The sequence below is a fragment of the Engraulis encrasicolus genome, chromosome 5 (assembly GCF_034702125.1).
Source record: "Engraulis encrasicolus isolate BLACKSEA-1 chromosome 5, IST_EnEncr_1.0, whole genome shotgun sequence".
Lineage (NCBI taxonomy): Eukaryota > Metazoa > Chordata > Actinopteri > Clupeiformes > Engraulidae > Engraulis > Engraulis encrasicolus.
This window is the reverse complement of record NC_085861.1, coordinates 14,810,178-14,825,669: the sequence shown is the minus strand read 5'-3', so window position 1 is coordinate 14,825,669 and position 15,492 is coordinate 14,810,178. Positions and strand designations below refer to the sequence as shown.

Below are 15,492 nucleotides of genomic sequence, written 5' to 3'. Positions count from 1 at the left end.
GCAGTTCTTTTCATTTTTTTTTTTTAAATGAGCTGGGGAGATCATTTGGGGTAATCATTTTTGGGCATCTCTCTCTCTCTCTCTCTCTCTCTCTCTCTCTCTCTCTCTCTCTCTCTCAGAGCGCGCGCGCGCGCGCGCCTCTCTCTCTCTCTCTCTCTCTCTCTCTCTCTCTCTCTCTCTCTCTCTCTCTCTCTCTCTCTCTCTCACGCACACACATTCACAGAGACTTGTTATGCAGTTCTGTGCTGGAGAGATCATTTTAGGTATTTTATTACACACACATACACACACACACACACACTCATACACATACACATACACAACGTTAATGGTAATATCTGCGTATATATGATGGTATGCTATGTGGTATCACATATTTGTGACAGACCCTTATCCCCCATCAGCTCTGACACCAGGGTGACAGCGTCCCGTCCTCAATTCTCTAACACGCCATAGCAGCGTTATACGGCGCGCTTCCTCAGTTCTCCTCCATAAAGAAGCGGAATATGATGATAAATTGCACAGAAGAAAAAGAATTTCTGAGCACTCCTGTTCTCCAACTTTGTAAACTTCAAGACCGGCAAGAAAGAAGGAATCAATGCCAGGAACTTTTAAGTGCTTGCAATATTTGTGTAACCACTGTCCTAACATCAAACAACACACAGACTTCATTGATTTTAAAACTAAAGAACAACATAAAAGCAAACACTATGTGAATTGTAACACTACATCCGGTATGTTGTGTATCGCCTTACAGTATATGCCCTTGCAATTGTTTTTACTTTGGGAGAACCATAAGTCACCTGAGGTAAAGGGTAGCGGAACATAAATATGCAATATGGTGCAATAGTGAGGACTACCCGATTTCGTGTCATTTCAACAGTGCGCGCAATAGAGACGCGAGTTTACTACAATTAGGGGCATTAGAGCACAGCCAGACATCACCTAGAGGTGGCGATCGCCTGAAGCTACTACTCCAGCATTACACATACTGGATCCATCAATTTGATGCTCTGCGCCCCTCAAGCCTCAATGAGGAGATGGATGTTTGGCCCTTTCTGAGATGTTTTTGTTTATTATTTCCTTTTTTGATCAAGTTATTATTTTTGATATTTACTGTACATACTCCAAATGGACTTTATATTTTTATTTTTACCCTCTGAACTGATAAGTAGGTCACCTAAAGTGACTCCACCTGAATGCCCTGATGAAGACCCAGTGAGGGTTGAAACCGGTTGGCGGTCTTACCTGTTTAACAATGCCTCAAACTAAATAAAGGGTTTTTAATTATGAAGACAATCCTTGTCGACCTGTGGAGTTGCCTCAAGTTGGCCCCAGTGCCACCACCCTCTTAATGATAGTAAATTGCTTTAACTTGTTATATTGATGAAACACAATAATCTATAACTGATAAAAACGTTCTAACCTCTGCAGGTTTCACCATTGCGGAGGGCTACAGCGCGCCTCCTCAGTTCTCCACAGTGCAGCAGCTGCAGGACTCCAGCACCCTGGAGTCTCAGGCCCTCTCCTCCAGCTACCACCCCCAGAACATGCTGCACGTCACCAGCACTGAGGTGGTAGGTGTCTGTCTGTCTGTCTGTCTGTCTGTCTGTCTGTCTGTCCGTCTGTCCGTCTGTCCGTCTGTCCGTCTGTCCGTCTGTCCGTCTGTCTGTCTGTCTGTCCGTCCGTCCGTCTGTCTGTCTGTCTGTCTGTCTGTCTGTCTGTCTGTCTGTCTGTCTGTCTGTCTGTCTGTCTGATGTTCATCTCTCTTCGTCTCTCACAAACCTCACACATACCTCCTCTTCAGCCAAAGCTCTTTCTCTCTCACCATCCCTCTCTGCCCCCCGTATGACTTTGTCTCACTCTTTTTTTATTTCACTCTCAGTGTCATTTTTCATCCTTTGTTTTAGTGATCCTGTTTTCCTCTCCCTCTCCGTCTTTTTCTTTCTCTTTGTCTTAAACTGTCCCTCTGAATCACATTTTCTAATAATCTACAGTGATGAGCAAAATGGATTCCATGCAATCTAGTTCCATGCCAGTATTCCAAATGACTTTGTCTTCTTACCTTCCCAATTCAGCCAGGTGATTGGCTGGTTGAATGATCACCTGTTTCAATGGTACGGGTAAAAATAGCAAGGTCACCTTGCGTATGTTGCACTGAATTGTAGACTAATGAACACATTTTGCCCATCACTGATAATCACATGTGAGACAACATGCTAAGCGAGCTATGTGGTGTGTTGTGTTGTTTAGGCCGGGGATCTGTTGCAGGAGCCATCGCAAGGGGAGCTGCAGCTCTCATCTACACAGGACTATCAGGAGGAGGAAATCAAGAGAGCTTACAGGTGTGTGTGTGTGTGTGTGTGTGTGTGTGTGTGTGTGTGTGTGTGTGTGTGTGTGTGTGTGTGTGTGTGTGTGTGTGTGTGTGTGTGTGTGTGTGTGTGTGTGTGTGTGTGTGTGTGTGTGTGTGCGCGCACGCGCGTGCGTGCATGCGTGTGCATGTGTGCGTGCACATTTGTGTACATGTGTGTGTGTGAGAGTGTGAGTGTGCGTGTGCATGCATGCATGTTTGTCTGTCTGTCCGTCTGTCTCTCTCTGTAGAGTAAAATAGAGTAGGGCAGTACTGTGTGTGCGTACGTGTGTGTTTTAGTGTGTTGATACATTTGTTTTACCAGCCATTTATTTATCTTACAAGTCAGCAATTTGAAAACAAAGGCGATATCAAAAGCTATTTTTCATTAAAGTAATGAATAATTCACCGTCCAACCCATAAAAGATGTAATGCCCTGCAGGGGACTTTCCATTAATCTTGGAAATGAGATCCTTTCATCATTACATTCCCTTTAATTTCACAAACTGCTGCGTTCTTTGGGATAGTGATGATTCTTTTGTATACAATCGAAAACATGAAACCATTTAAAACTTTTTGGGGAAAATCTCATTTCGCAAATATGCCAAGACAAATTAGCATTAAATCACAAAAGAGAGTGTGCCCTCCATATTCTAGTAGAAAATACATATTTTTGTTTTTGTAGGAAATCTGGTGGCTCACTCAATAGTCTTAGGCATACCACACAGGTGACACATTTAGTGGTTCATCGCGACTCTCAATTCAAACAGGAAGGATATAGGTGCCGGTAGGTATCATTTAGGTCTGTGGTTCTCAAACTTTTTGTGTGAAGTACCACCTGAGACAATATTGAGCCCTCTGAGTACCACCTTGACAACAAGCACAAGAATATCGCAGTAAAGGCCTTCGTCCATCATGACGAAAATGTGGACTACTGTAACGCACTAGCTCAGTTTTTCACTTGTCATAATTTTCAGGCAACTGATTGCCAGACGCCAGCAATAAAAACGGTGGTTATGATCATGCTGTTCTAGCTGATAATGCCTCCAAATCAATGCACATAAAATTATTCTTCCAAGTACCACCAGAGATGTCTCAAGTACCACCAGTGGTACACGTACCACAGTTTGAGCACCACTGATTTAGGTCCATCTAAGATAGCGTTTCTCCACAGGGAGCTCCATAGCCCCCCCAGGGGACAATAGGGAGACCTTGGGGGGGTGTTGTGAAGGAGACAGCGGAGAGGGGCGGTGCTCAGTTGCAAATGGCCATTTTTCATGTTTTAATACTTAGGAGTATTATAGGAGGACGCTAGCAGGCTTATGTTGAGGTCAAGGGGCGTTTGTTCAAAAATAGGTCGTGAACCTTTCTTCTGAGGTTGATAAATGACTATGTGGTCCAGTTTCCAGCATCCAGTTCTGCTTTCCAAATTGCACTGCAATTGCTGGAATTCATGAACGTGGATTGTTGTGTGCTGCCATTTGTTCATTTACCCATCAGGACCCTTTGAGAAAGAGTGAGGGAGAAAGAGAAATTGGGCAGGATTGATTGCGAGAAGATGTTCATTTCCTTTTTCTTTGTACATTAGTTCTTTATGCCGTTGGTCCCTTCCCAGGTCTCTTCTCTAATTAGTCCGCTATTTAAAGAAAAAAAAAATGACAGGACAGTTTGAGAGGTGGACAGGAAGCGAATGGGGAGAGAGACGGGGAGGGGTCGGCAAATGATCCGAGCCGGGAAACAAACCGGGGTCAGCCGCATGGCAGACGAGTGCCCTACCGGTTGGCCACGGTGGGGCCAGAAAGAGCGAGAGAGAAAGAGAAATTGGGCAAGATTGATTGCGAGAAGATAATTTTCTCTTTCTTTGTACATTAGTTTTGCGCCACTAGTCCCTTCCCTAGTCTCGTCTTTATTTTTTTTAAAGATATTCTTTTGGTCTTTTTAGACTTTTTTATTTGACAGGACAGTTTGAGGAGGTGGACAGGAAGCAAATGGGGAGAGAGACGGGGAGGGGTCGGCAAAGGACCCAGGCCAGGAATCAAACCCAGGTCAGCCGCATGGCAGACGAGTGCCCTACCGGTTAGCCACGGCAGGGCCCCCTGGTCTCATCTCTCATTAGTCCTCTCATCATGCCTCCTCTCTCTGGCTCGAGCTGTCTGAGGCAGCGTTGCAGGGAAGGCCGCGCCATATCTGAAGGACAGCTCCAAACTGATTACGCTAGCAAACAGGCAGCAACAGAGAGGGTGTGGAAGAAAGGGAGCGTGGAGAGGGGGCAGGGAGAGGTTTCTTTTTTAAAGATCAGAAGACACAAAAGAGACTTTGATATATGAATTGTCTATTTACTTTTTAAATTATTTATATTGTGTGTTTTTTTTGTCCCTTATGATTTCTGGGGAGATACTCAAGTGTTGTAGCCAAACACAGGATGAACTTATCTTGGACTCTAAACTTAAATGTGCACCAGAGATCTTAAAGGGAGAGATAGTTCCGGATAGTTCTTTTCCGGTATCCATGTGATGGCGGGTAAACGCCCCTTTAGCACACCTTCGATTTGGAGACCAGAATAGGTATTGCAACTATGCTGCTCATTGACTGTGCTGTCTACTGCCAAATATGATCTTTTCATGAATATTTACCAAATGATTAACTAATATGTACTAGTATGACCACAATACAGTAAGTTTTGCAGATAAAAATTCAAAATGGCAGATGGAGAAGATCCCCCTTTTCATGTATGAAAAATGCAATTTTCCCAGTCACAATCAATACTTCGAATTTAATGGTGGAGGTAAGTATTCATTGAAAAGGTAACACTCGTGAATTGGCAACATGAATTCTGGGAAAAAATTACTTCAAATTTTACACAGGGCACCCTAAAACTTTATTGTCTGATTTTTTCTAAAGGGGTCAGTCTGCACAAGGCAAAAATACCAATGTATTGCCATGGGGGAAAAGTTAATTGCATTTGTGTATTAACATTTAGGAAGTTGATTGCATTCATTATGGGGCTAGATTTGTGGTGTAGCTCAAGAAAAAGTAATTAAGTAGCTTGGCACAGTGCAGTGCTGGTAGCCCAATTGGTTTCTTTGAGAATTGTCAAGGCAGGTCCAATTCATAAATCTGTCTGAGGAGCAGCAATGTTGCAAAATTGTCTTGAAAAACTTAACTTGTCTTGCGAAATGTCTTGGCACATTTTGTTGCCGTGACGTGTGTGTCAGTGTGTGTGTGTGTGTCCGTGCGTGTCCGTGTGTGTTTGTGTGTGTGTGTGTGTGTGTGTGTGTGTGTGTGTGTGTGTGTGTGTGTGTGTGTGTGTGTGTGTGTGTGTGTGTGTGCATTGATCAACATGCACACACCGCTTCTTCAGCCAAAGCACTCTGTGCACTCCCTCCCTCTCTCTCTCTCTCTCTCTCTCTCTCTCTCTCTCTCTCTCTCTCTCTCTCTCTCTCTCTCTGCTGGCATGTGAAAGGTGACAGATTGAGCTGAGATGGATGTTGGTGTAACACGTTAGGCAGTCAGCTGGCCTCTCTTGCATCGTAATTCCTATCCAAACACGGTCAAGGGCAGCAAACTAGAAGTGGGGCCTTTTGCTGCTTGTTGCTAGATATAAACTGGTGCCGAATACTTGGAAATAACTGGATACTTGGACATAATACAATAAGCAGTAAACAATGAAAATGTTTTTTGTGGTAAACCTGTTACTGATGTGAAATTTACCTGCTGCTGAAGAGAGGGATGATTTTGAAATTTTTAGCATATTTATCTCCCATGTCCCCAACTTCTTTCCTTCATTAAGACATTGACACTATACAGATTAGGACCAAATCATTGAAATACACTATATCAAGGGAAAAATAATCTGGTGCCACACGGATGTCTATTATTAGTCCTGCTGTAGTTGCACTGGATTGTTAATTTAGAAGCGTGGAGCGCGTATCTTCTTTGTTTTACACTATATCCAGGCTTAGGATGGGGTTAATGGATTTCAGCAAAAAAAAAAAAACTTTTAAACTTAGAAAACGTCAGAAAACTCAGAAAACGCTTCGTTGCAAGCCAAAATTAGTTGCAATGCCTCTTCAAGACATCAATCATGAGGACAATACAGTATAATGTCAAGCTTATTTCCATCATTGGCTGACAGTGATTAACGATGTTGTCTGTTTACTAATTAGAGAAATGTTCAGGAGCCTGTTGATGTCACACAATTCTTTTTCACATCTTTTTTTAAGCATGCTTTATTTCTGAGAAGGCTTTTCTATCTTACTGTTTTTCTTTTTCTTTTGGGGACTTCTTTGAGGACAAATCCTTTCATTGCTGATGAATGTCAAAAGTCACAAGTACATGGCAATAAAACGGAGGTTATGTATATAACCATGGTTCTATGAGTTCCGGATGACCGCCAGGCGGTGCTTTAGCACTGAATGATCCATCACATGCTCATGCAGGTCGAGAGTTAATAACAAAAATGTCACCTGTGACCCAGGTGACGCGCATGCGCATTCCGTCCTACTCCGGAACTTAAGGCATGCGCGCCCCGGAAGTCCTCGCTTGGCAATCTTCTCGTCAGTATTCCGAGTGACAGCCAAGGCCTGGCGGTCATCCGGAACTCATAGAACCATGGTTATATACATAACCTCCGTTCTATTTCGTTCCTACTGACCGCCAGGCGGTGCTTTAGCACTGGATGACTAGTACCAACATGGTCACGAGGAAGACCAATGCACCCAGTCTGAAGGCTTATGTAGAGCCCCGCAGCGTCGCCGTGGCCAGGGAGTTGCGAGTTGCCACGTTGATCCTGTAGAACCGGGCAAACGTACATGTTGACGTCCAAGATGCAGCAGCACAGACGTCGGGTAGCGGGACTCCCCTCAGGGCCGCCCATGATGTAGCCACACTCCGTGTGGAATGACCTCAAACTCCTTGAGGTACCGCCCGGCCACTGGACGTGTATGCATATGCAATGACATCCACGATCCACTACGACAACCTCTGCTTGGATAATGCCTGATCCCGCCTACTCCCCGAGTGGCAGACAAACAGGCAATCGGACTGCCGAGACCGGAAGTCGTTCTCACATAGCACTCCAAGGCCCGTACCGGGCAGAGCAGGGTATCCGTCAGCTCGTCGTCACCCACCTGGGTGGGAGAGTCGAAGGCCACCAGTCTGAGAGGGACGTTGACATAAGACGTCGGTAAAACCTTAGGCAGAAACGAGGGGTTGGGCCATAGGGTAACCCAAGAGCCCTCAGGGCCCCACTGCAGACATTCCCGGCTAACCGAGAGGGCATGCAACTCACATACTCTCTTGGCCGAAGCCATTGCCAGGAGGAAGGCCGTCTTCAGAGAAAGCCACTTGAGCTCAGCGTCCTCGAGAAGTTCGAAGGGCGCTCTGCGTATAATGCCTCCAGTACCAGGGGCAGATCCCACGGTGGTGTCGGGGCCCGGCGCGGCGGCCTCAGCCGTAGAGCCCCCTTCAGAAAGCGCTTGACCAGCGCATGCGAGCCCACTGTCAGGCCCTCCACTTTGGAGCGCATAGGCGATATCGCCGCCGTGTACACCCTGATGGTGGAAGGTGCAAGACCTCCGTCAAAGAGGGACTGCAGAAATGTAAGGATGTCTGGTACATTACAAGTCGTCGGCTCCAAGTCCTGTTCGCCGCACCATGTAACGAACAGGTTCCACCTGTTCCTGTACAAGGCATTGGTGGAGGGTGCGCGAGAGTGTGAGATGGTACGCGCAACCGCCGGATCACACACTGCTAGCATGGGGTCGGGCCCCTGAGAGGCCACACCCACAGTCGCAGGCAAGCCGGGTTCGGATGCCAGAGCTGACCGTCCAGTTGAGAGAGGAGGTCCATCCGCCGGGGGAGGCGCCACGGCCCCCTGTCCGGAATGCTGTATAGCACTGGAAACCAAGGCCTCCCGGGCCACCGGGGAGCCACAAGGAGGGTCCGGTGGCCGTCTCTCCCGATCCGCTCCAGGGTGGGTAGTATGAGAGGGAGTGGCGGTAAGCGAAAAGGAGCGTCCTCGGCCACACGTGAGCTAGCGCGTCCTGGCCCAGTGGACCCACAGGCTGCCCGAGGGAGAACCACAGAGGGCAGTGAGTAGTTGTGAGTGAGGCGAAAAGGTCCACCTGCGCCAATCCGTACCTGTGCCACATGGCCTGTACCACTTCCGGATGTAGCCTCCATTCGCCAGGAGGAGGGTGACCCCGGGACAGAAGATCGGCAGCAGAGTTCTGAACGCCGGGCAAGTACATCGCCCTCAGGCTCAGAAGACGCGGATAGGCCCAGGGAAGCAGCCGCTGCGTCAGCCTCAGGGAGGACCGGGACTGCATCCCCGTTTGGTGGTTGATGTGGTGCACCACCGATGTATCGTCTGACCGTACCAAGACATGTCTCCCCGCAAGCCAGGGTAGGAAATGCTTGAGGGCCATCATGACCGCCAGTAGTTCGAGGTCGTTGATGTGCAGCAGTTGTTGTTGAGGGCTCCATAAGCCGCGAGCAGTCCTGCACTGCCATACTGCACCCCAGCCGGCCAGAGAGGCGTCTGTGGTCAATACTTCTCTGCGGTGTACAATGAGGCCCATGGGCACCCCGTGAGTCAGGCGGGAGCGCCCCCTCCACGGACGAAGGCAGAGAATGCAGCCGGAGGAAACTTTGATCCGCCTGTGGCGGTGGTGCTGGGGGTGCAAGCCTAGAGCGTTCACCCACACTTGCAGAGGCCTCAGTAAGAGTAGGCCTAGAGGGACAATGCGGGACGCCGCAGTGAGCATACCAAGCAACACTTGAAAGGAGTGAAGGGTGTGGGACGTGCCTCTGCGGAATTGGCTCACCTTTTGGATGATGGCGTCGACTCGTAGGTCGGATGGGCGTGCAGTCATCCGCCGGGAGTCCAACCGGATGCCAAGGAAGACAGTCTCCTGCGCCGGTGTCAGTGAGCTCTTCTTGAGGTCCACGGAGATGCCCAGTGCCGCAACGAGGGCAAGCAGTCTGGCCGAATCCTGGAGTGCCTGCTCCCTGGTTTCCGAGCAGAGGAGCCAGTCGTCCAGGTATGGAAATACCCGCAGCCCGCTGCTTTGAAGCGGGGCGAGCGCAGCTGCCACAACTCTGGGGAACACCCTGGGTGCCAGGGAAATGCCGAACGGCAGGACTTTGAATTGATAGGCCCGTCCCTCGAAGGCGAATCGCAGGAACTGTCGATGCCGAGGCGCAATGGGCACGTGGAAGTATGCGTCGGTCAGGTCCACGGAGGTGAACCAGTCGCCCTCCCGGACGCCGGACAGCACATCGTCCGTGCGCAGCATACGGAACCTCAAGGTCTTGAGATGTCTGTTGAGGGGCCGCAGGTCTAGAATGGGGCGAAGCCCGCCCCCTTTCTTCGGGATAATAAAGTAAGTGGAATAATACCCACTGTCTTGTGAGGACGGCCCGAGTTCCTCTATCGCCCCCTTGAGTAGGAGGGCCTGGACGTGACGTTGTCCCGGACCCTGGTCACCCGTACCCCCGGAACTTCGGCGGTCGGGACCCGAACTGGATGCTGTAACCCCGGGGACAACGGACAACACCCATGGGTCGGATGTCGTCGCTTCCCAGTGTGCCAGGTGGTGCCAGTTGCGCTGGACCGCCGTCGGCTGACGAAATCTGTCACGTGGCGATCGACAGGGCTGTGGGGCAGGAGGAGGTCTCTGGGGAGGCTGGCGTCCAGCGGAGGTAGGTCTCCATCTTCGAGCGGGGAGCCGATGGAGGCTCGCAAATTGCTGCCTGGCCTGGGTGACTTGCACACCACGTTGCAGCGCGTCCTGGGCAGCAGGTCCAAACAGGTGTCCCGGGACCACAGGTAGTGAGCGGAGGGCCCTCCTATGAGGCTCCGCCAGTGGGGATTGTGCCAGCCAAACTTGTCGCCGCGCCAAGGTCATGTTGGACATGGCTCTGCCCGGCTCCCGCGTCATGTAGGCGAACGCCTGCAGTGCAGCATCCGAGAGGTCGAGGATTGCCTGGTCAACTTCAGCCGTCTTGAGGGACTGGGACAAGGCCAGCAGGACGTGGGACATCGAATTGCCAATGCGGGCCGCGCGCGCAGCCGCATCATATCCCCGGCAAAGGTAGCCGTCCGTGACGCGGCACTGTGGCAGGGGGCAGCGGGCGTCCGGCCTCAGAGCGTCCTCTGGAGAGACGATCATGGCGGCTAGCGCCGGGTCGACCCCCGGCATGGTATCAAGGCCAAGTGCTGCGGCACCTTGCATGCTGGCCAACGCCCGGTCGTCAGAGGTCCTGTGCGCATAGCGTCTAGGATCCGCCCAGCAACGTTGTAGTTCGTCCACATAGGGGGCGGACGGGGGCACAATAAGATCCACAGGGGTGGCGGGCAGTTGGAAAAACGCACTCCTGGAGGCCGGCTCCGCCGCCGGGACATCAAGCCCCAACTGGGCCAGGGCCATCTTCAGGGCAGGTCTCACCACCGACCCCTGAGCTCTCACAGAGCTCCTCGTGGAGCTACGGCCGGAGACAGGGTCCTCGTCGCCTTCACCACCGGTGCTGGCCGACCGACCGTGCCACGCATCGACAACCGTCAGGTTCTCCGAAGCTCTGGTCGAGATGACATCCTCACCATGGACCGGCTCCATCGGGGACAGCTCCGGCGGGACCGCCGGAAGTGCAGCCTCAGCAGCAGACACCGCGGTGGCTGACGCCGTTGTAGTCGGAGCCTCAAGCCGCTGCTGGAGCAGGGCCTTGAGTTCCTCCAGCTCGGAGGCCATCTTGTCCATCCTCTGAGCGACCACATCCACCTTGGCGACCTTCACCGGAGCCTGAAGGGAAGGCTCGCGTGTGCGCCGCTTCTGAGGGCCGCCATGCCAGGCAGGCTGCCGCGCTCTCTCCACCCGGGCAATCCTGTCTCTCCGGGTGGGCACACTCAGACACATGCAGTGCGTACAAGCCAGTTCAGTAAGTCCCTGTCGCAGGTGGTTGAGGCCAAGGCAGTCAGGACAGTGCTCGTGCCCGTCCTCGGGGTCGAGCGGGGCACGACAGTCCACACAGATCAGGAACATAATGGTAACAGTAGCGGCCGTAGGGGCGCAGACACCCACAGGCACTTGAAAGGGTACTTTTAGGGGCGAAACCACCCTCAGTAAATGATAAAAAAGCCAGTAACTGCCGTAGGGGCGGAACACCCTCGGTCAGAGACCGCAGTAAAACGCAGGAAAATAGCACAAACTGCCGTAGAGGAGGAAACACCCTCAGTCAGAGACTGCGGGAAAACAGTATAAACTGTCGTAGAGGCGGAAACACCCTCGGTCAGAGACTGCAGTAAAACTCAGGAATATAGTATAAACTGCCGTGGAGGCGTACACACCCCCGGTCCGAAATACATAGAACGCCCAGCCTTGACTCACGGTAAAGGGACACTGTGTGAGATTTGTAGTCGTTTTATTCCCAGACGCTATGCTATCCATTCACTAATGTTACCTATTTCATGAATACTTACCATCACCATCAAATACGAAGTATTGATTATGACTGGAAAAATAGCACTTTTCATACACGAAAAGGGGGATCCTCTCCAGGTCCGCCACGTTGGATTTCCAAAAATAGCCATTTGTAGCTGGAAAGAATGAGTCCACTTGGACCATACTAGGGAATAGTCGTGTAATACGTAGTAAACTGCAATGTCAAGACCAAATTTGGCAATAGGCAGCTCAATGTCAATAAGCAGCATAGTTGCAGTACCCTTTTAGACCATTTCCTGCACAGTGTCCCTGTAAGCTTAATCGTTCTTTTTTGTACAATAACAAAAACGACACTGAATGAGTGGAAATACAGTAGGGAGTAGTAGTCAAACTGTCGAGGAGGCGGAAACACCCCTGGACAGCAATAATTAACCAAAACGGAGCGGGGACACTCAAGTATTGATAACCGCAGCGGAGGCGGAAACACCCCCGGACAGAAATAATCAGAAACTGTCACTGGCGTGTAGGCGCAGACACCCTCGGCCAGGAAAATCTCACTCTTCAAAAGTAGGGAGGCGACATTAGGAAGTCGCGGATAGCATCCAAAAGGGCAAAACTTGATCGCAATCGGGAGCTGAGGGGCGAAAACACCGACACAACACAGACAACGCGTAACAGTCGAAAGAGAACAGTAGTGTAACACAAGAAAGTTATAAACAGAAAAGCAGTACCAGCCGAAGCGGCGGAAACGCCACCTGCGTCCGTGGGTAGCCCAAGGCGAAATCACCCACGGCCAAACAAACCCAGAATACGACTGTTACCGAGCGTGAAAAACTACTCAAGGCGTTTCAAAACACAAAACACAAACGACCGCTACAGGCTAACAGGCGAACGCACCCACAACAGAGCAGAACGCAGCATCACATTAGCCACAATGCTAACAATACCGAGGCGCCGTCAGGCGTGAACACCTGCGAGACGCGCAGCTAGAAATCCTCCGCAGGGCGAGAACATTAAAACGCCCGAAGGCAGCAGTACTCACCAATTTCGAAGGTCAAAATTGCATTCACAGTCCAAAGGAGGGCGAATAATAACGCAGCTCCCTGTAAAAACATAAGACTGGTAATCGGAACGCAAAGTCTCATCATCAACAATACCGAGGCGCCGTCAGGCGTGAACACCTGCGAGACGCGCAGCTAGAAATACCCCGCAGGGCGAGAACAAGAAAACGCCCGAAGGCAGCAGTACTCACCAGTTTCGAAGGTCAAAATTGCATTCACAGTCTAAAGGAGGGCGAATAATACCGCAGCTCCATGTAAAAACATAAGACTGGTAATGGGAACGCAAACTCTCATCAAACCTGATGTATCGCACGAGAAGATGAAAAGCGAGGACTTCCGGGGCACGCATGCCTTAAGTTCCGGAGTAGGACGGAATGCGCATGCGCGTCACCCGGGTCACAAGTGACAATTTTGTTATTAACTCTCGACCTGCATGAGCATGCGATGGATCATTCAGTGCTAAAGCACCGCCTGGCGGTCAGTAGGAACGAAATAAAACATCTTATCTTGTATCTTGATGTTGTGCTTAGGGGCGTAAATATTAATCGATATGCATCGATCCTACGGCCGACAATCAAATCAAGTCATATCACATAGTGGGGCATTCTTAAGTATTGAAAATGATCGAATCTCTGGCCCCTGCCCAATGCCCTAGCTCCATAACATAATAGAAGTGGAAAAGCAATTGGAAGAAAAAAGAATCGTGTCGTATGGTGGGGCATTCTTAAGTATAGAAAATAATCGAATCGCTGTCGTACAGCAAGAAATCGATATTGAATGGCATCATCATGGAGGTGATTTACACCCCTAGTTGTGCTCTCCTTTAACTTCCAGGTGCAATATCTGCAACAAGGGCTTCAAGAAGTCCAGTCACCTGAAGCAGCATGTGCGCTCGCATACAGGAGAGAAACCATACAGGTGTAACCTCTGTGGACGCAGCTTCGTCTCCGCCGGGGTCCTCAAGTCCCACCTGAACACACACACAGGTAAGATGCATTAGTCATGTCCCACCCACCTGAACACACACACAGGTAAGATGCATTGATACCCAAGTCCCTCCTTAACATAAACACACACAGGGAAGAAACATTAGTCAAGTCCCACCTGAGTCACACACACAGGTAAGAGGCATTAGTTAAGTCCCACCTCAACAAACACACAGGTGAGATGCATTACTCCAGGCCAACCTGAATCACTCTCACACACACACACACGCACACACACACACACACACACACACACACACACACACACACACACACACACACACACACACACACACACACACACACACACACACACAGGTAAGATGCATTAGTCATGTCCCACCCACCTCAACACACACTCAGGTAAGATGCATTAATACTCAAGTCCCACCTGAATCACACACTCAGGTAAGATACAGTACATTAGTCAAGGCCCACCCACCTCAACGCACACACAGATAAGAGGCATTAGTCAAGTCCCACCTCATCACACAGACACACACACACACACACACACACACACACACACACACACACACACACACACACACACACACACACACACACACACACACACACACACACACACACACACACACACACACACACACACACACACACACACACACACACACACACACACACACACACATGCCTTAGACAGGTCCCACCTCAACATACACACAGGTCGCTTTTGATGTACACACAACTTTACTCAAGTCCCACCTCAACACACACACAGGTAAGATACATTAGTCAAGTCCCACCTGAACACACACACAGGTAAGATACATTAGTCAAGTCCCACCTGAACACACACACAGGTAAGATACATTAGTCAAGGCCCACCTGAACACACACAGGTAAGAGGCATTAGTCAAGTACCACCTGAACACACACACAGGTAAGAGGCATTAGTCAAGTACCACCTCAACACACACACACAGGTAAGATACATTACTCAAGTCCCACCTGAACACACACACAGGTAAGATACATTACTCAAGGCCCACCTCAACACACACACAGGTAAGAGGCATTAGTCAAGGCCCACCCCAACACACCTCACACACAGGTATGGGACATTATTGTAAGGCTGCCACAGGTAAGATACATGTAGACCTGGCGCTCTTCTCTCAGACAGTAGAGATACTTTCGAGGCAAGTCGATTAATTGTTTACATCCCTAGTCAGGAGGATTGAAATCTGAGGGTTGCCATTAGGTTGAGATCAGGGTTTCTAGATCATTATGGTTCTATAGTTGTTGTTGTTGTTGTTGTTGTTGTTGTTGTTGTTGTTGTTGTTGTTCCCCCTTTTCCTTCTGACTTTCCCGTTCAATAACATGTTTGCCTGCGCTGCCTGTTTGCCAATCCGCCAGGGGTGAAGGCCTTCAAGTGTAACGTGTGTGAGGCATGTTTCACCACCAACGGCAGCCTGAACCGTCACATGATCATCCACCTGAACATGAAGCCCTACAAGTGCCCCATGTGCGAGGAGACCTTCCGCACCAACCTGCTCTGCCGCAAGCACCTGAGGAAAGACCACGCTATAGGATCCAGAGGTACACAGTGAAACACACACACACACACACACACACACACACCTGAGGAAAGACCACGCTATAGGATCCAGAGGTACACAGTGAAATACACACAC

The 15,492-nt window shown here is 49.9% G+C and overlaps 1 protein-coding gene across 1 annotated transcript in view; it reads left to right on the top strand.

Annotated features, from left to right (window-relative positions):
• LOC134449012 (zinc finger protein 236-like) overlaps nucleotides 1–15,492 on the top strand; it is a 147,808-nt gene that overhangs the window by 61,998 nt on the left and 70,318 nt on the right. The window contains exons 16-19 of the mRNA XM_063198747.1: nucleotides 1,435–1,577; nucleotides 2,254–2,345; nucleotides 13,686–13,837; nucleotides 15,215–15,397. Of these exons, the coding sequence (XP_063054817.1) occupies nucleotides 1,435–1,577; nucleotides 2,254–2,345; nucleotides 13,686–13,837; nucleotides 15,215–15,397 (570 nt within the window). The remainder of the gene's footprint in view (nucleotides 1–1,434; nucleotides 1,578–2,253; nucleotides 2,346–13,685; nucleotides 13,838–15,214; nucleotides 15,398–15,492) is intronic.